Source organism: Ambystoma mexicanum, chromosome 9, assembly GCF_040938575.1.
Source record: "Ambystoma mexicanum isolate Mex_15411 chromosome 9, UKY_AmexF1_1, whole genome shotgun sequence".
NCBI lineage: Eukaryota > Metazoa > Chordata > Amphibia > Caudata > Ambystomatidae > Ambystoma > Ambystoma mexicanum.
In genome coordinates, this window is record NC_090931.1 from 372,802,559 (window position 1) to 372,821,962 (window position 19,404).

Here is a 19,404-nt window from a genome sequence, read left to right on the forward strand (position 1 = left end):
TTTCGAGTGTTGGGGGAGAGGAGGGGAGTAAAAGGGGGGCAGAACGGGGAGTTGGGATGGGGTTATTTTGTTATTGGTTTTGTGAGAAACTAGCTCAGGGGGTATGGATTGTGCTGTGGGAGCGGGGGTGATAGGAGGCAGTGGGGGGTAGGTAGTGCAACTGGGGCAGGGGCTGTATCCCTAGTGGTTCGGCTGGTGTGACCAGGATGCTTGGGGCACACAGTCGAATGCCTCAGTTAGGGGTATGGGGAGGAAATGTGGTAAGGGGAGGGGAGGGGGATTTTATGCAGTGGATATCACAGAAGGAGAGGGTAGGTTGTCTATTGGGGGATTGGAAGGACATGGAGCGAAAGTTACAAAGGGCTATGGCTGAGCGGAGGCTGGCCATGTTAAATGTAAAAGGGCTGAACTCCCACATTAGGAGATTGCTAACGAGCAACATATTGCACAGGCTGCGCCTTGCGATTCTCTTTCTCTGGGAGACCCACTATAAGCAGGGGGCAGAGTCTGTAATAAAGGGTAAAGACATAGGCAAGACCTACTGGGCTTCTCACAGGGTTCACAAGAAGTAGAGGGTGGGGATCTTGGTAGAAAAGGCATTCTGGATGACGGAAGTCCAGATCAAGAGTGGGTTTGAGGCCGGTTCCTGGGGATCACGGATCTGGATGAGGGAGTAAGGGTCACACTGGCCATAGGGCAGGTGAGTTTCTTACGCCAGATATTTACAAAGTTGGAAGGCTGGGCAGAGGGGGTAAGATCCAGGGGGGTGATTTTAAGCTACTGGCAGACCCCGTGTTTGATTGCTGGTCGGCAAAGGGAGGGGGGGCAAGGGTGGTGGGCAAGGAGAACATTGCCTTTCAGAATCTCCTGCAAGACTACTACAGGGTGGACGTCTTACGGGGTCATTGTCCTGGGCCAGCGGGCTATACGTTTTTCTCCTCCCCGCACCAGTGATACACCAGTCGTACACAAGGATAGATTTTCTGTTGGTCCCGCAGGAACAGGTGGGAGAGGTGAGGGACCTAAAGTCAAGGTAGTAACGTGGTCGGACAATGAGCTGGTGCTGGCAGAATGGAGGCCGATGAAGCCACCTCGGCAACAGCTGCGCTGGAGGTACAATGATGCGTTGGTGAGAGAGAAGGTGTTCCGCGACTTCCTGGGGAAGGAGATAGGGTGTATTTTGAGACAAACGATAATGGGGAGGTATGCATGGCCACGGTGTGGGAGGCAGCAAAGGCCACGTTCAGGAGATTACTCATTGCGGAAGAGGCGAGGAAGACAAGGGAAAGGGGGTTGGTTAAGGCCAGACTCAGAGGTCCTGCGAGCTTTAAGAACTCAGCACGTCCAAAAGGACGCTGATAGGGAGAGGCTCCTGTGAGAGATGAGGGGATAAGAGGCAAGAGCTCCACTCGCTATCAATAGGGGAGGTGGTGAAGAGGATGAGGTTTATGCAGCAAAAGTATTATGAATGAGGGTGTGCGGTTGGTGCATTCCTGGATAACAGGGTGAGGGATGCAGGGCAGAGTGAAGAGTAAATAAGGTACGAGGAGTCTATGGCGTTATGGTGGAGAGAGCAGAAGACATTCCGGCCCAGTTTGCTGCATATTACTGAGACCTATATGCCAGACCGGTAGAGGCAACGGGAGTGGCGGTGCATAGCTATCTTGATATCGTGCAGCTCCCCAAACTCACAGTGGCCGAAAATGTAGCACTCAAGGAGGAGGTAACGAGGGAGGAGGTGTTGCGGGTGATACAAAAGCTAAAGTCAGGCAAAGCCTCGGAGGCGGATCGGTTCACTGCGTATTTCTACAAACAGTACCAAATAGAACTCCTACAAGTACCAGATACATTGTGGTTCTGTCTCCCTGGTCCTTCTCCGAAGGCCCCTAGTGACAGTTTACGACCCATTGATCCCTTTGTGTTGAAACCAAGTAGCCTTGAACTATTGTGATTTATTACTATACCCTCCTGTCAGTATCCAGAGTGCATCTCTTTTCCTTCTTCGAAAATGTCTGTCCTCTACGAAATACAACCCACCCTGTAAAGGAATGCAGTATGCTAGAACTGTCTGTTGTGATAATAATAAAGTAGATATTCTTATAAAACCTTGCCTGGGCAGTCCCTTTTATCATTTGATAATTGTATTTTTGCTGCGTTGCAACTAATCAATGATGCACGACCTTTTGAAGATAAGCCTGCCGTTCCATCCATGTTACCAAAACTGGACAAGGAGGTTTAGAATTGCTTGTGTTTCCAATCTGTTTGGATCCCTTCCGGTGTACTAGAGGTGTGGGGCTGATTGATGGTTCAGAAACAGATATTCTTCCCTGGACGACTTATGCCCCAGAAGTTGATTTGTTACACTTTGTCCCTTCCTAAACTTTCTAGTAATGTAGGTCTTCACTGCAGACCGCCGGGATCTTGGAACAGTTGCATTCCAGAGTGAGGCTTTCAATGCGTCACCTTCCTCTCTAGCAGGGATAACCTAGAGCCCTAGCCTACTTAATGTTAGAGCTTGTAGCTTCCATTCTGTCCAATCGAAGAAGTAATTAATAGGAGAGCAGAGCACCTTCTGCCAAGAACTGTGTGTGACAAAATGACTGCTGCCTGTAGGGATACAGGGATGAGTAGCAGATAAAAGTCCTGCTCAGGCCCTCACTACTACTAGACCTGTAGTGATACTCATCATAAAGGTGAAACAAGCATGACCCGACAGTTACAAATTCTTCAAGAGGGATGTGAACTAGCACAGAAGCAAACCAAACAACACTAGTAACATGGTACAAAATACAAAGAATGTCCAACCAAGGCTCTATAAAAAAAAACAGGATACTTTAATTAAACTTAAAGTACAAGCACATTACTCTAAAACGCTATTACCCAACCCTTTGAGGGAAAAGAGAATATTGCACTTTGCAATGAAAGGTGGCACTCTGAGTTTGAAGGAAGGAGTACACAGGCAATCTTTATTTCAGGAGCTATGTCAAGATCGCTGATTTTCTTTTTTTTTTATAAAAGGTATAGAGTGGAATCGTTCTATTCACTGGAGCTCTTTAATGCAGACCATGCAGACAGAACCACCTCAAATGTATTAATCGTTGCTCTTGGAGCTCGATGACGTTAATACAGGCCTCTATGAATGGGTCAAGTCAGTGTCTAGATGTTTTGAGTCAGTGGTTTCCAATGGATCGCGTGCATGGAGACAGTCGGGTCAGCTCAAGAGGGTCCAGCTATGCAGTGCAGGCCTGTAGCAATGATCAGTTCAAATTGGGTGGAAAACAGGCATGCGAAGGGTGGAGTCGGTGTCCTTAATTGGTTGAGTCGGCTCGTAGCGGTCGAATAATGTGATGCGCTTCTTGAGTGGCAATAGGAGGAAAGGCAGGTGATGGGTTGAGTCAGCAGCTCAACAGCTCGACATTGGATCAAAAGCAACGAGTGTCAAAAGCAGCTTGAAAAGCATCTCCAGGTGGTTGAGCTCGCTTGAAACTGGAAAATAAGGGCCCCAAGCTGTTTCCCTGACTACGGCTTGCTGGGGGACACCATCAAGGGTCACCATGTGCACGGCAAGTCCCTTTTTCTGCAGGCTCCTTACCGGCAGTTGGAGCTTGCAGTAGACCTAGTCCAGCCAGCAGATCCTTCCAAATGTTCTCCTTTGATTTTTGAGAGAAAAAGGCTTCCCCTTTTCTTAGAAGGCTTTGTCTTCACCTCTCTGGAAGAGGCCTTTGGTGCAGACTGTACCCCCAACACAGTTCCCAGTGTAATCCATCAGTCTGTTGGCAGGAATGCACATGTCACTTTGAACTGCCCTTTCCCAAACTATAAGTTAGCAGCTGAGCAATGTCAGTAGACAGGCCCGGCAGAGTGACATGTTTGAACTATGCTTGTAATGATGGAGCATTATGAAAGGGAGGTCCGATTAGCAGAGCTCACTTTCAGAGAAAAATCTACCCATATCATTTTACATTAAAAATCCATTCCGCCCCCACAGATGGCATTCTTTCACACTGATGCTGTCATCTGGCCACCAATCAAACACATCCACTTGGAGACGAACCCTCAAGGAGGGGAGACCAATAGATCCACATTGGGAACAAGAACCATAGCCCATCAACGATACATCGTAAGAACAGATGAGCGATGGACTAAGATGAAGTAATGTAGGCACACAAGGGAAGCAACTCTGCCTGGCAAGAGCACTCCTGGATGCCCCTCAAGATCTTATCCAGAGCGACTGATGTAAGCGAGACCATGGACTCCACTTCCCACTCCCGTAGTCGCACAGTCTCGAGTCCTCTGTCTTGCAGCCTGAGTATCACAATCCACCTGGCTGCTCTCGCACACCCTGACGTACACCTTCTACCCGAATTGACCATGGGGTCCATTGCCAGTGCCAATGGCGCAAACCTGATGTCTACAAAGAGGGCTGTTCTTGTGTGCTATTCACAAATTGCCCTTATTCAGCCTGAAGTTGAAGGATTTGGACTTGTAGTGCAAGGGCCATTATCCTGTTCACGGTGACGCCTGGTTAGCGAGAAATCCCCGGATTTCCGGGTATGAAGAGTAGGTTATTGCAGGCGGCTTGGGTGCGATCTGGGACCTGCCTCACCCTTTCTTACAGTCGGGGCTTGCGGTTAGAGAGCCGTATCTCTTCCTTCTAGCTGGCTGCGTGCCCAGACGTGCAAGAAATCTCCTGTCACGTGACAACCTCATAGCCAGTAACACTGAGATCAATGAGGGTGAACTCTGCTACCACCAGTGGCAGCCACAAAACCCTAACCCCTGACAGAATCAGCCAAGTAGAGGTGCCCCCTCCTCTTGTCTAGTGGGCCTGCCAGAAGGGTGGGAAGGGTCTGCAGAGTCAGGCTTGGAATCGGCTGTGGCTGTGCTCGGAGTGAGGGAGTCGAAGACGTGCACAGAAGAAACACTGATAACATGTGTTCCTGGCACAAGCCAAACAAAAGAGGTGCCAAAAACCTGTGGGTAAGTTAGAGATCAGATCGACTTACCTGTCCATACATAGGCACCATGGTTATTATATATGTGCCTCTGTGCACAAGGGGCATGCACAAAACATTAGTATAACATGCAATGGCCCACAGTAGTGGGTGATTCGGCGCAATGCAAGATTTCAAAATCATCTAAATGAACATAAGACATACAAAGTACCTTTATACCCTATGCTGGGGGAATACAGTGGCATAGCTTGTGGTTGTGTATTTGTCTGTATGGGGGGACGGGAGAAATGGGGGCGGGGGGTCACAGCGCTTCAGTTCTGGAGCCCAGTCGAGTTTCTGATGATCAGTTAGCTTTGGGAGTGTCAGCAGGTGGCTGCATCTATGTTAAAGTTTCATGCTGTCTTCATTTGTCTGCCAAGGGCAGTAATTAATGGGACATACCTGCACGGACAAGATAATCCCTTGGAACCCTTTTACTTTTAATTTCCAAATCTTACTGGAAAGTGCCAATTGTCACTGTGAGATAGGCCATCTACATTTCAAATCAAAAATTCCTACCACACCCCCACAGTTGAATAATTTGCTGAACATTACTTAGATTGTGTGTGGTGTGCCGTTCGAGCTTGTATTCAGATTGAGCTTTGAACTACTGTTTTAGCCTAGTTAGTTACTAGAACGAGAAACTACAAGCTCCAGCAGCCCCAGCGGCCTATTAATTGACATTGCTGGCGCATTTGCGCATCTGGTTGCATCGGGTGACGTGCAACAGGAAATCATATTGTCATATAAGGTCTGTTTGCTGTAGCCTGCCCCCATGAACTATTGCTTTGGAACGATAACACAAGGTGACCTGTGTTTTTCTGCCGGAATGGTGCCTTGGATGGGGACAATCCAGGAGGCAGTACGGCTTATTCATTTTCTCCTGTGGGCAGTATCACCCTCAATTCTAAAAGAGTTAATAGCGTCTTGCAACACTACCCGTCGATGGCACTCAGCCCCCCTATGAGTTCACACAGTATATAGTAGAAGCAGAGGCGTTGCTGGTTGTAGCTCCGGATAGACACTCAGGGGCTACAACCAAAAGGCTAGCTAGCACAGGTTCCCGACATTAGCATAGCCCCAGATCTTTTCCAGACCTAGCAACACCCGCAAGTAGACGAATGCAGCCGGGTGGAGATTGTGTAAGGGAACAAAGTAATGTGTCTGAGACAGTTCCGAAAAGTAATGGAGGAGAATCAGAAGGAATGGTGGGCGTGAAAAAGAATTCTAGATTGGATATTGTCTTGGTGGAGCATGATGCTCCATTGCACACGCTTAGAAGTTGTCATAGCGTGGATTCAGATACTGACTCCTCTTACTAGCCTAATGTGACTGCGAGCACAGTGGATCCTACGGGGTCAGTTCAGGATGTTGGTCCACCTGTGATGGTCCCTTAGCATGCCTGGAACACAGTTGCATCCCATAGCCCAAGATAAGGCTTTCCCTGTAAATGAGGGCGTAAAACGTATCTGCAGAAAAGGGAGGCCACCAGCGGAAATGGCAGTTCTAAGTTAAATACATTTTGTTAAACACGCGCTCTTTGATAAGGCATGCAGCTGAGGTGACATTATATTATAGCACATCAGATTGATCTTTCTGCTATTACCGAAACCTGGCTGCATAAGGCTGCTGGGCCCGCACTCCTTCTGGCCACTCCGTCAGGTTTTGCCAATTATAGGGTGGATAGGCCAAATGGCAAAGAAGGTGGTGTTGCCTTCATCTGCAATGCAGCCTTGCAAGTGCAGGGGGTGGATACACAAGGACCTATTGTCTGTGGGGTAATCTATATTAAAGGTGCTTACAGACCCCAATACTACTGTGAACTGTATTTTGCTGTATAGACTTCTCATATCCATGACAGTTATTAAACATTCTACTTCCATTACTGAAACCTGCTTCCAAGTGTATTCTGCTGGGTGATTTCTATCTCTGGATGGATGATCAAACAGCACTACCATTAACATCCTCTCTCAGAGAGTAAGGATTTGATCATCATATACATAAAGCGACACATAGTAAAGGCAACATCTCGGATTGGGTTGAGACAATTATCGTTCAAATCAGTAAGCCCACCCTGTCGTCTTGTCTGTGGTCAGACCAGAGTTTCATTGTATTTCATCTCTTCATTACTAATTTAGGGAATAAGTTCAAACTACGTAAATTCTACAAGATGTTGAGAAATCTAGGCCAGATCACAGTAGACTCCTTGGGGCCGTTCGTCGCTCCACTTGCAATACATACAGCTACTGTATCATGAGACCCTGTTTAAGGCAGTAGACTCTATTGCACAGCTAAAAACGAGATCTCTGCCCTGTAAGAAATCAAATACATGTTATGAAAATACTTACGAGGAAATGTTTCTAGAAATGGGCGATTTCAGGATCTACATTAGATAGAGAGCTACAGCAGCGAAGGATTATAAAATAGGCATTATCCAGGCCAAACAAAAAAAAAAATCAGAGTATAATAGCAGGATTATTAACGCTGAATCTGATGCTCAAGAACGCTTAAAATCTTGAGAGTTGGAAAAACCCTTTTTAAAAAGGAGACCACTGATATAACAAAGGACTATGACTGGTGCACTTCTATTAAAGATGTTTTGTTCAATAGGATACACAGAATCATGGAGAACATCAAGGCGAAATGGGTGTTAGTTGATGCAGAAAACTCAGGATCAGATTTATTGGCTTCTGATATTTACTCCTTGCATCAGTTGGGGGACCCTCAAACCTTATTTGAGTTTAGACCCACAAACTGCACAGGGGATAATTGCCCAGTTTTGGCTGTAGAGGTATATTTGCCATCGCTAATTTCAACCATTACCAAGTTTGTCCACTCGTCCTTTGCAGAGAGCCAGCTTCCAGACTGCGTGAAGCACACCTGGATCAAGCCATTACTGAAGAAGCCCCGGCTTGATCCTTTTATTCCGTTCAGTCACAGACCAATACCCTATGTCCTGTTTTTGCTGAAGATACCAGTCCAGGTGGCCTATCTGCAGGTCCAAGACCATCTGACCAGAAATAACATCTTGAGTAAAAGGCAATCTGTATTTAGACCAGCACATGGGACAGAAACAGCATTGTTGGACCTGAAATCTAAAATTCTACGTTACTTGGACAACGGACAGATGGTGTTATTAATGTTGCTCGATCTCTCGTCTGTGCTTGGTTTAGTGGAACACCATATCCTGACCAAGAGACTCCAACAAGTCACTGCATTTTCCACCTCAGCAGCAGTTTGGGTTAAATCCATTTTGGAAAACCGCTCTGTCAGGGTGTGGAGCCAAGATGCAGTTGCCGCCCCAGTTAAGATTCCATTTGGGTTCCTGCAGGGATCTTGTCTCCAGCTTCCCTATATAACCTCTTCCCCTGCTGTTGTTGCCACTCTGAGAGGACAAGGGGATTGTTTTCACCAACTATGCAGCTGAAACCCAGTGCCGCATTCCCTTGTCCGTGGGTTATGAAATGGATACGGAGGAGGTTAACAGGGTATATCCCCCAATTCAGTCCTGTGTGGTATATAATGGGCTGCCTCTGAATAATGAGAAGACAGAGCGGATGATAGGTGGCACACCTAGCAGGCTACGGAAGCTCCGGCCTGAATACCAACACCTTATTTCAGGCTGTGAGCTGGTTACCTCATTGAAGATTAAGAGTTGGGGTGTATTTCGACCAATCAATGACCACGACCACTCATATTATATTAATCTCCTCACTCAAAAACAACCCTTCTTGCCCAAAAGGAATTGTGCTGCAATTGCTAGGGCCATTACTGGCACCACTTTGGACTATTGTAATGGCCTCCTGTGGGGCAAAGATTGTGCCAGAATTCAAGTCATTCAAAACAGTGCAGTTAGGGCTGTGGAGGGTCTGGGCAGGAGAGACCAGGTCTCACAGGTTAGGAAAGATCTACATTGGCTTCCTATAGAACCCAGAACTGTGTATCGGATTCTGACTACCGCTAATACATGTCTATATGGCACTGGTCCCGCTTATTCGGCTGAAATCCTGGCTAGACTGCCATGCCGTAGAACATTAAGATCTAAAGACTCAAACCTTCTTGTGATCCCAAGAACTAAACTAGCAATAGTAAGGGAGCTTTTTTTGCCACTGCCCCAACTTTGGGGAATGCTTTACCTCCGAATTTGAGAGGCGCGGCATTACTGCTGGTAAGATAGTTTAGCTGGCTGAACGTTCGCTGCTGCGATCTGAGTGTGATCTGCAGGTCGCAGGTTTCGAATCTCCGCAAGGCCAACTCAGCCTTTCATGAGGTCGATAAATGAGTACCAATTTCGGTAGGGTGATATTGTATGTAAATATGTGCTCTGTAAAGCGCTTTGGTTTAAGGCACTGTATAAATAACACATCATTATCATTACTGGCCACATTTGAGCGGGATTTTTAAAAAGAACACACCTTTTTGCTTGAACTGGTTATTCCTACAGCCTCTGATTAACATCCTATGCACGTTGGTACTGTATGTTTTGTTGCATGTTGTGTTCTGTGTCTTGGCACCCTTATGCCTCCGGGCCAGTGGTGCTGGGGTTATATGAATAATAACATAAAATAAAATACATAACTGTAAAACGTCACAGCTTTCTGCTTGGAAAATAAAAAGGTTCACTTGGTCAAACTGCACGCTTTATTGTCAAAATGTGCAACAATAAGCCAAATGCCCGTTTCAAACAATGATAAAAGCAAGTGTCTTTATTTTGATAGCACAACACTGAACAAGTTACATAAATCTCAAGATGCTTCCATCATCAAGCGCACAACTGTTTCACCTATCTGCTGGACTACAAGTTGCCCAGTGACTCATTGTTTTGCAATTGTTCAGCTGCTGTAAGTGGATCTAGGTCACATGACCCCTGGCCCATGCTTCTACACAATCACGTTGCTTTCCTTCCTTTATTAATGATTACAGGGCGCCTCCCACCCAGGCGTCCGAAGTGAAAGGAAGTAAATTACTTTGTGGTAATTACTTCGACCGTTTACATCGAAATATATTTATTTGTGGGTTAAGGAGTAAAAGGGGGGGGGCAGGGGTAAGGGTTGTAGTGAAGGGGGAGAGGGATAAACTGTCGGGTAAACTATCAAAGTAATTTCCATGAAGTTAATTACGACGAAATGACATGAAACAGGGCAATCCCTGTTTGGTCCTGGTAGGACCTAGAAAGGGCCAGAACCTCTGCGCCCAGCATCTCAAAGAGCAAGTTGATCTAGGTCTCTAGCTCATTGACTTCTGTGTTTTCCCACCAAGCGCGGGCATTCAAAAGCCAGCTCCACCAAGCCGCAGTGGAGTCGGTGCTCATTTAGTCACGTGATCACTGCTCTGCTGCCTCCCACCTGCCATGGTCTCTGGTCTCATTTGGGTTTCAGATGTTTTCCCACCCAACTCGGGCCCGCTAAAGCCAGCTCCACTAGGCCACGCCTGGCCTTCGATAGCCAAGTGATCACCGCTCTGCGCCTCCCACCAGCTCATTAGCTTGTTCTAGGTTACTCCCACCCTCATTAAGGCTTAAGTTTTTCTCCGACTCAGCGCAGGATTTCAAAAGCCGGCTTCACCAGGCCAGTGTTTTGATTTCAGGATCACTGCTCCTTCCCTCCTACCTGACCATTGGCTCATTAGGGCTTCCCCGGTCTAGCTCGTGCATTCAAATACCAGCTCCACCAGATCATGGTTGAGTCCAGGCCGCTTCAGTCACATGATCACTGTTCTGCCCACTCCTGCCTCAAGAAAACGACTTAATCAGACCCACCTAGACATTCTCATCCCCGGGGCATCCTCAGTCAATGACGGATGAAGACTATGAGTTTGCCTGTTTAGGGCCTGACAGGGCCAAAGGGCCAGGCCTCCTTTCCCCTGGAAGCCAGTAAGACATTACCCTGTGGCTCCTACATCCAGAAACCATCTTCACTCTTGCTATGGTTTGTTCCTACAAACAAGCTCATCAGCAACAAATATCCCTCATCACCCCCACTCCAGTTCACTCAGCCATCTAACATACATACATACTGCTGACAACTCCAATCACATCACCACTAATAAGACAGACACTATCTTCAGCAATGAAACGTGGTTCTCCCTCACCTACTCACACACTTTGAATATCCTTTCCCCACCCGGCTAGAGCATCCAACATGTTGGCTGGTCAGTGAAGATCGGGGCTGGCATGGAGATCATCCATAAGGTAAAATGTCCCTGCATGGTGCCTAGCCAACCTGCATTAGAATCTATGGAGCTCCTTACATGTCAATTCCCACTAAAACATAAGGGGTTCATCACTTTTCACCTCTTATACTGACCACTTCATAGATCTGGCACCTACCTGGATGAAATCACTGACATTTCATCTGTTTCAGTCACCCACTCTGCCAACATCTGCATTGAGGGCTTCAACCTACCAGGGACCCCGGCCTCTAAAAACACCAACGATGCCCTCTTTAGCCGAGCAGAATCCCTGTGCATAGAGCAACATGTCCAAACACCAACTCCCTTCATAAAAAACTTCCTTGACTTCAGTCTCTCCTCCTGTTTCCTCATCAAAATGTTTGACCACACCCCACGCGACTGGGTAGACCATACCACTATACCCTTCACCTTATCACACACCTTCCCTTTCCCTGAAGAGCAGGGCAAGCCAACCATGTCCACACGCCGCTCTGTGAAAGACTTCCCGCTGGAAGCTTTGGGAATCAGCTCGACCAACCTCCTTGCCTCCACCAAGGTAAATTCCCTAATGAAAACCTTCGACCAAACCTCAAAGGAGTTGGTCGACACACGTCCCTTTAAAAATGTGGCGTGTCAGAATCAAACCCTTTGCCACATTGCACACCCAGAAATAAATTGAGAGCAAATGCAGTATTAGCAAACGAAAAACATTGGTGCAATATGCCCAAACCTGAAGACCTCCTTAAGGTTATGCGCTCAATATGCCCCGATTATTGAAACGAATGCCTACTAATCCTCAACAATTGAGGCAGCCTCCAATACAAGCAAGGCTCACTTCCCAACAGTCAAACACTGTGCAAACAACTCACCAGAAGTAGAAATACCCGAGTCCTTAAGGAAATGGAATGCCATCAATGATTTCTTTTAGCAACATTGACACAATTAAACATGAAATTGATGCCTCCAAATCATCTGCGCCACCATTATCTAGCCGCGCCCAAACACCTGCTACCACAAATGACTTTATCCACGTTACCCCTCGGATCTCACCAACACGATCGCGCCACTAAGGAAACCACCCAAACCAATGACATCCTACCTTCTACCATCCTTAAAACACTGCCGGATGCCTCCTCAAATGTAGGAATCTCACACTGCTGTAGTCTGTATCACTGACCGGGCACTGCTTCGGGAAGTGCACGCCACTGGGGTCTATTTCACTGACCGGGCACTGCTGTAGGAAGCCTACAACCTGGGGGTTTGCCACACTTACAAGACACTATGGTAGGAAGCTCATGCCAATGGCGTGTGTTTCTGCTGGCATCGTAGCACTGCAAGAGGACTACGGGGCGGCGGGGGCTCACACTGCTGCAGTGTGTAATGCTTGGCGCTGCTATATGAAACTCACACTGCTGGGTCTATAGCTTGTGCATGTTGTCGGGTTGCTTAACTACTGACGCACACCTTTGGGATCCCACAGGACAGCTAGCAGTTGATTGACTTTAAAGGGTCCTCCACAACTGCAGGCCAGTCCTGTAAGCAAGTGAGGTGCTACACAACTAGCAAAGCACGGCGGGGGCAATACTGGAGCCCTGCAGTGCTGGTAAGGCACTGCTGGGAGGGAGCTCAAACTGCTGAGGCCTGACATCATCGTCGGTGCACTACCGGAAAAATGCTCACGCTAGTGGGGTCCTACAGCACTGACAGGGAACTGCTGGGAGGTGGTTCGCATTGGCGAGTTCCTTCCTATAGTACTGCCAATGCTCTGCTGAGAGGGAGGTCACATACACTGGTGGGGTCACATGGCACTGCCAGTGCTCACCTGAGGGGGGGGGGGCGGGAGTTCACATACACTGGGTGGGTGATAAGGTACTGCCAATGCTCTGCTCAGGGGGAGTTCACATTCACTGGTGGGGTCACATGGCACTGCCAGTGCTCATCTGAGGGGGCGGGAGTTCACATACACTGGGTGGGTAATAAGGCACTGCCAATGCTCTGCTCACGGGGAGTTCACATTCACTGGTGGGGTCACATGGCACTGCCAATACTCTGCTTGGAGGGAGTTTACATACACTGGCGGCTGATATGGCACTGCCAGTGCTCTGCTGGAGGTGGGGGGGGGGCTTAGGAGTTCACAGACACTGGTGGGGTGATATGGCTCTGCTAGGAGGGAGTTTACAGACACTGGCGGGGTCACAGGGCACTGCCAGTGCTCTGCTCAGGGGGAGTTCACATACACTGGTGGGGTCACATGGCACTGCCAGTGCTCATCTGAGGGGGTGGGGGCGGGAGTTCACATACACTGGGTGGGTGATAAGGCACTGCCAATGCTCTGCTCAGGGGGAGTTTACATTCACTGGTGGGGTCACATGGCACTGCCAATACTCTGCTTGGAGGGAGTTTACATACACTGGCGGCTGATATGGCACTGCCAGTGCTCTGCTGGAGGTGGAGGGGGGGGGGGGGTCTTAGGAGTTCACAGACACTGGTGGGGTGATATGGCTCTGCTAGGAGGGAGTTTACAGACACTGGCGGGGTCACAGGGCACTGCCAGTGCTCTGCTCAGGGGGAGTTCACATTCACTGGCGGGGTCACATGGCACTGCCAATACTCTGCTGGGAGGGAGTTCACATACACTGGTGGGGTCACATGGCACTGCCAGTGCTCATCTGAGGGGGTGGGGGGCGGGAGTTCACATACATTGGGTGGGTGATAAGGCACTGCCAATGCTCTGCTCAGGGGGAGTTCACATTCACTGGCGGCTGATATGGCACTGCCAATACTCTGCTCAGGGGGGTGGGGCGGGAGTTCACATACACTGGGTGGGTGATAAGGCACTGCAAATGCTCTGCTCAGGGGGAGTTCACATTCACTGGCGGCTGATATGGCATTGCCAGTGCTCTGCTGGAGGTGGAGGGGGGGGGCTTAGGAGTTCACAGACACTGGTGGGGTGATATGGTTCTGCTAGGAGGGAGTTTACAGACACTAGCGGGGTCACAGGGCACTGCCAGTGCTCTGCTCATGGGGAGTTCACATTCACTGGTGGGGTCACATGGCACTGCCAATACTGTGCTGCGAGGGAGTTTGCATACATACATATGGTAGTGCCAGATCACCTCGATTGGTGGGGTGAGATGGTGCTGCCAATGCTTTGCTGAGAGGGAGTTCACAGACACTGGTGGGTGATATGGCACTGCAAGTGCCCTGCTCTCCTGAGGGGGAGTTCACAGACACTGGTGGGGTCACATGGCACTGCCAGTGCTCATCTGAGGGGGTGGGGGAGTTGGAGTTCACATACACTGGGTGGGTGATAAGGCACTGCCAATGCTCTGCTCAGGGGGAGTTCACATTCACTGGTGGCTGATATGGCACTCCCAGTGCTCTGCTGGAGGTGGAGGGGGGGCTTAGGAGTTCACAGACACTGGTGGGGTGATATGGCTCTGCTAGGAGCGAGTTTACAGACACTGGCGGGGTCACATGGCACTGCCAATACTGTGCTGCGAGGGAGTTTGCATACATACATATGGTAGTGCCAGATCACCTCGATTGGTGGGGTGAGATGGTGCTGCCAATGCTTTGCTGAGAGGGAGTTCACAGACACTGGTGGGTGATATGGCACTGCCAGTGCCCTGCTCTCCTGAGGGGGAGTTCACAGACACTGGTGGGTGATATGGCACTGGCAATGCTCCGCTGGGAGGGCGTTTGCATAGACGCATATGGAAGTGCCAGATGACCTCTATTGATGGGGTCATATACTCTGCCAGGAGGGAGTTTACATACACTTATGGTGTGATATGGCACTGCCAATGCACTGATGAGAGGCAGTTAACGTTGTAAGAGTCCTATGGCACTGACAGAGCACTGCTGGGAGAGAGTAGGCATGTTGAGGCCCTGGATCACTGGCATGGCGCTATGTCAAGGAGACACAAGTTCTATAGGACGCAGGGGGCCTCTGGGCAGGAACATCCCACAACACTGGCAGAGCACAGCACTGGTTTGCGGGAGGAAGGTCGGGCTGGGGCCGGGCCTGACTGACACCTCATGTTGCCGGAGCACGTTTGCATTCAGGTTCGGCAAGATGCCTCCCGCAGTCAGGTGCTTTGCCTGCTCGGCATGGCTGCCAGGCTCCACAGATGGGGCGGGAAAGGCGGTGACGTGAGTGGGTGCGGGCAATGAATGACTAATTACAGCTTGGAGTGTCTCGATGAGAGAAGGGGAGAATTCAAAACATTTCTCACAAATTGGTGGCTTTGTGCAGCCCTCGTTTGTCACCTCTTTGTGGGTGGGGCGCCAAGGAGTGCATTGCAAGCAAGCCCATAGCAATAAGACAATATTGTTCATTTGGGAGCCTTGCGCAGGCATGGGTAACAATGACACTGCAAAAGCATCCAACGTGATGCACGGCACTAAAAAAACAACACAACTACAGCTACGCGTAGAACGCAGACCTAGATACAGTGGGTGGCCATGTCTCACCCAGACAGAGCTCAAGAAAGGTTTGTTTATCCAGAGTCCCAAGGCGCAGGGGATAGTCAAGGAAACTCTCAGATGTGTTCCCTAGCTGAGACGAGCCCTCAGCTACGAGCAGCAGGCCCTTCAGGAGAGTACTCAGGGGTGTTGCTAGGTCTGGAAAAGACCCAGGGCTACGCTGATGTGGAACTTTTGGGACTGGGGGCTAGCTAGCCTTTTGGCTGTAGCTCCTGAGATTCTATCTGGGGCTACAACCAGAAGACCAGGGGCTATAGCCCCCTTAGCAACGCCTCTGAGAGTACTCGTATGCCAGACAGAACGCAGAAACAGTCAACCCATCTAGTCGTCTTCTTCTTCTTCTTCTTCTTCTAAATTACGGAATGCGTGGGCGGACCCACGCACGCGCTTCCCCATCCAATAGGATGATGTGCAAAATTGGTATATGTGTTTTGCAATTTACAGACATTTCTCTGTTAGAGTGAGTATTGTCAACAATGAAAAGAGCTGAGTCCAACTTCCATTACTCACTCAAAAGGGGTTCTTGCTGAATCACTATCACAGACACGTTTAAAATGTAAACCTGTGGGCATTCCTTTGTTCCCATAATGCTCTTTGCTTTTATGCAAATCGCCAGGCTTGGGTTTCATGAAGAGATAGTGTTTTGTGTGACGTGGTAGGGGTTTTCCCCACTCTGCTCCCTCCTCTACTCCCCCTGCTCTCCCCAAGGAAGAAGGGGTGGCCAGAGTAAACCAGCACTGGCCTCACCCTTACCGACCTGGTGCTGCTCTTCTACAGAGAGCATCTTGAATATTGCAGCGTGGTAGCCGAGCACCAACTGGATCCCCTTCTAGGGTTCTCATCAAGCACAAAGCATTCCTTGGCTCCGGCTCAGTTCCAGGGGCTCTGGCGAGCCACTTTGGGCCAGACTGGCTCAGCTCTACATCTGTAGTTCTTTAACTATCAGGCTCTGACCACCAGGCTGCGAGGACTCCCCCCGCCCCCATCCCCATGACGGTCTGCTTTTCATCTCTTCCCTTTTCTCCATCAGACTCAGGTCAGGCTATGATGACCCCACGTCCTAACCAGCCTCATCGCCTGCGCATTACTCTATCAGACTCTGATCATCATGCAGCGATGCCCTGCTGCACTGACGGCCCTCATTCTCTCACCTGTTGCAGTTTCCCCCATCAGATACTGATCAGTAGGCTATGAGGGCCCCCTGCCCCGATTACCCTCTCTCCTCGCCTGTGGCAGTTTCCCCCATCAGATACTGATCAGTAGGCTATGAGGGCCCCCTGCCCCGATTACCCTCTCTCCTCGCCTGTTGCAGTTTCCCCCATCAGATAAAGATCAGTAGGCTATGATGCCCCCTACCCCGATTACCCTCTCTCCTCGCCTGTTGCAGTTTCCCCCATCAGATAAAGATCAGTAGGCTATGAGGCCCCCCTGCCCCGATTACCCTCTCTCCTCGCCTGTTGCAGTTTCCCCCATCAGATAAAGATCAGTAGACTATGAGGCCCCCCTGCCCCGATTACCCCCTCTCCTCGCCTGTTGCAGTTTCCCCCATCAGATAAAGATCAGTAGGCTATGATGCCCCCTGCCCCGATTACCCTCTCTCCTCGCCTATTGCAGTTTCCCCCATCAGATAAAGATCAGTAGGCTATGATGCCCCTGCCCCGATTACCCTCTCTCCTCGCCTGTTGCCGTTTCCCCCATCAGACTCTGGCCATCAGGCTAAGGGCCTGACTGTCCTCGGCTCTTCACCTCTTCCAGTTTCTCCATATGATTTTGGTTGTGCTCCTCGTGATATCATGAGACGCGACGGCCCCTGATGACCCTCAGCTCCTCACCTGTTGCAGTTTCTCCATCAGAACATGGTTCTGCTCTCCGAAGCTCTGCTTGACGCCATCCCTCTCCTTCTCGGCCTCCAGCAGGGCCTTCTGCATCCTCTGTAGCTCACCTTGGAGGACCTTCATGCCAGCCTCCAGCTCGCAGGCCCTGCTCTCCCATTCCTTCTCGCGGCCTTCCGAGCGCTGCACCAGCCAGTACTGCTGTTGCTCCGTCTCCTGCCAGGAAAAGAATATCAGTGATTAGGACAGCACTTAAGGCAACATACATCCAATGACCAAAGGGTAGACGTGCTTTCCGCAGAGGCGAATCACTGCCACATGTCTAAAGGGTGGTCTTTAAAATGGTTCAGTCTTTTGGGAAATGCCCAAATGTCCCTACAGACGAGGCCGCATCGAGTCTGTAGCATTATGCATAGGCTCTAGTGCCAGGCATTCTAAAATGGCTTCCCAACACGGGAGCACTCAACACTTCTGCTAAGACCCTCCTGGAACCAGCTCCCTTGGGCCCCTATTCGTAAAGCGCCATGCATTCTAATATATATAGAACCAAAGTAGAACTCTCCGAGCAGCGTGCACCCTGCGAGAGGTTGGGCCCACCCTTCTCCAGTGCCAAGTGTGAGGAAGAGGCACGTGGAGGGTGATGGAAGTGGTTTATGTAATCATGACAAAGCAATTCATTTCTGCTTTGGTAACAATAACCTCTTGTTTTGTTTTAGGGCACACCTCCCATAATATGTATATAGTTCTTCCAGTGTTAAAGGGCTGGGACTTGTGATGGGAAAACATTTTATTAGGGCAGGGTTGTCTTCTTAGCCCTATCCCGGCTCCATCAGCCAATCTTTCCTGGTCGGATTAGGAAACATTAGGCAAGGGTTCAAAAAGGCCAATGGCATTACTGGGCGGGGGCACAACATGCCACCAATTTGGAAAGGGTCAGAGCATTATTGTGGTGATGGGCACAGTATAAAAGCTGTTTACCATAACATGTCACCAGCAGACCTATGCAACAGCAGCAGGAGACCGAGGTTGTAGGTGATGCCCACGGGATACAGAACCAAGTTATTACTGCAAGTCACCATTGCGCGCGGGGTAGGTCAAGCACAAATCAGCCTCATTATTCTTCCCTCCAAATATGAATGGAGCTATTGCTTGGCACTACCACAGATCTTGGCCATCCACCACCAGTGCTCCATTATTTATAGTCCACCAGACTGAAGGCCATCCAGAAGCCCCGAATGATCAGGATGACCAATCAGACATTAAACAAAGTCACCCCAGGACCACAAGCAGTAGAAATAACAGACAGGACCATGTGGAAAAGTACCAGTTGATCTGTGAACCCTAGGGAGATTTGGGGAGGTAAAAGGTGGGCTTCCTTGAATCCCCCCTGATTCCCAAGCATGTGCAACCATTTTTCTTTTTAAATCAAGCAAGGAGTTTGCAAGGATGCCAGGTTCAGTTTTTGATAGCAAGGCTAAACCTTTGGGACTGTATTTTGAAGGCGATGGATGGACGTGCTTAGATTACGTCATGCGCATTCACACAATCTTAATCAATAAATGTTTATAAAAGTATCGCCATTTTCGAAGAAACATGGCTCACAATTAAACTTTAGCAAAAAACCGCAGATAAAAAAAGATATTGGAATAGTAAAGCTGAAGCCATTTTTGGGGAAAAAATATGTCTTCAATGCAAAGAAATTGAGTATTTTACTTGTGCTTCCTTCTCAAGCAAAGTCACTGAACATGGCGTCTCCTGGACATTACAAGCAATGCTCACCCCCCTCCACTCCCGTCACCCCCCGCCCCTAACCACTCTCAAGCTAAGCTGGAGAATAAAAATTCTTGAGGCAGTTCAACACAGCCAATGACTGGCCAGAGAGCTTTCTCAAGCTAAGCTGGAGAATAAGAAACCTTGGG

General features: G+C 49.2%; 1 protein-coding gene across 1 annotated transcript in view; it reads right to left on the reverse strand.

Annotated features, from left to right (window-relative positions):
- LOC138488085 (BICD family-like cargo adapter 1) overlaps positions 1-19,404 on the reverse strand; it is a 184,779-nt gene that overhangs the window by 55,721 nt on the left and 109,654 nt on the right. The window contains exon 2 of the mRNA XM_069614829.1: positions 17,486-17,701. Within this exon, the coding sequence (XP_069470930.1) occupies positions 17,486-17,701 (216 nt within the window). The remainder of the gene's footprint in view (positions 1-17,485; positions 17,702-19,404) is intronic.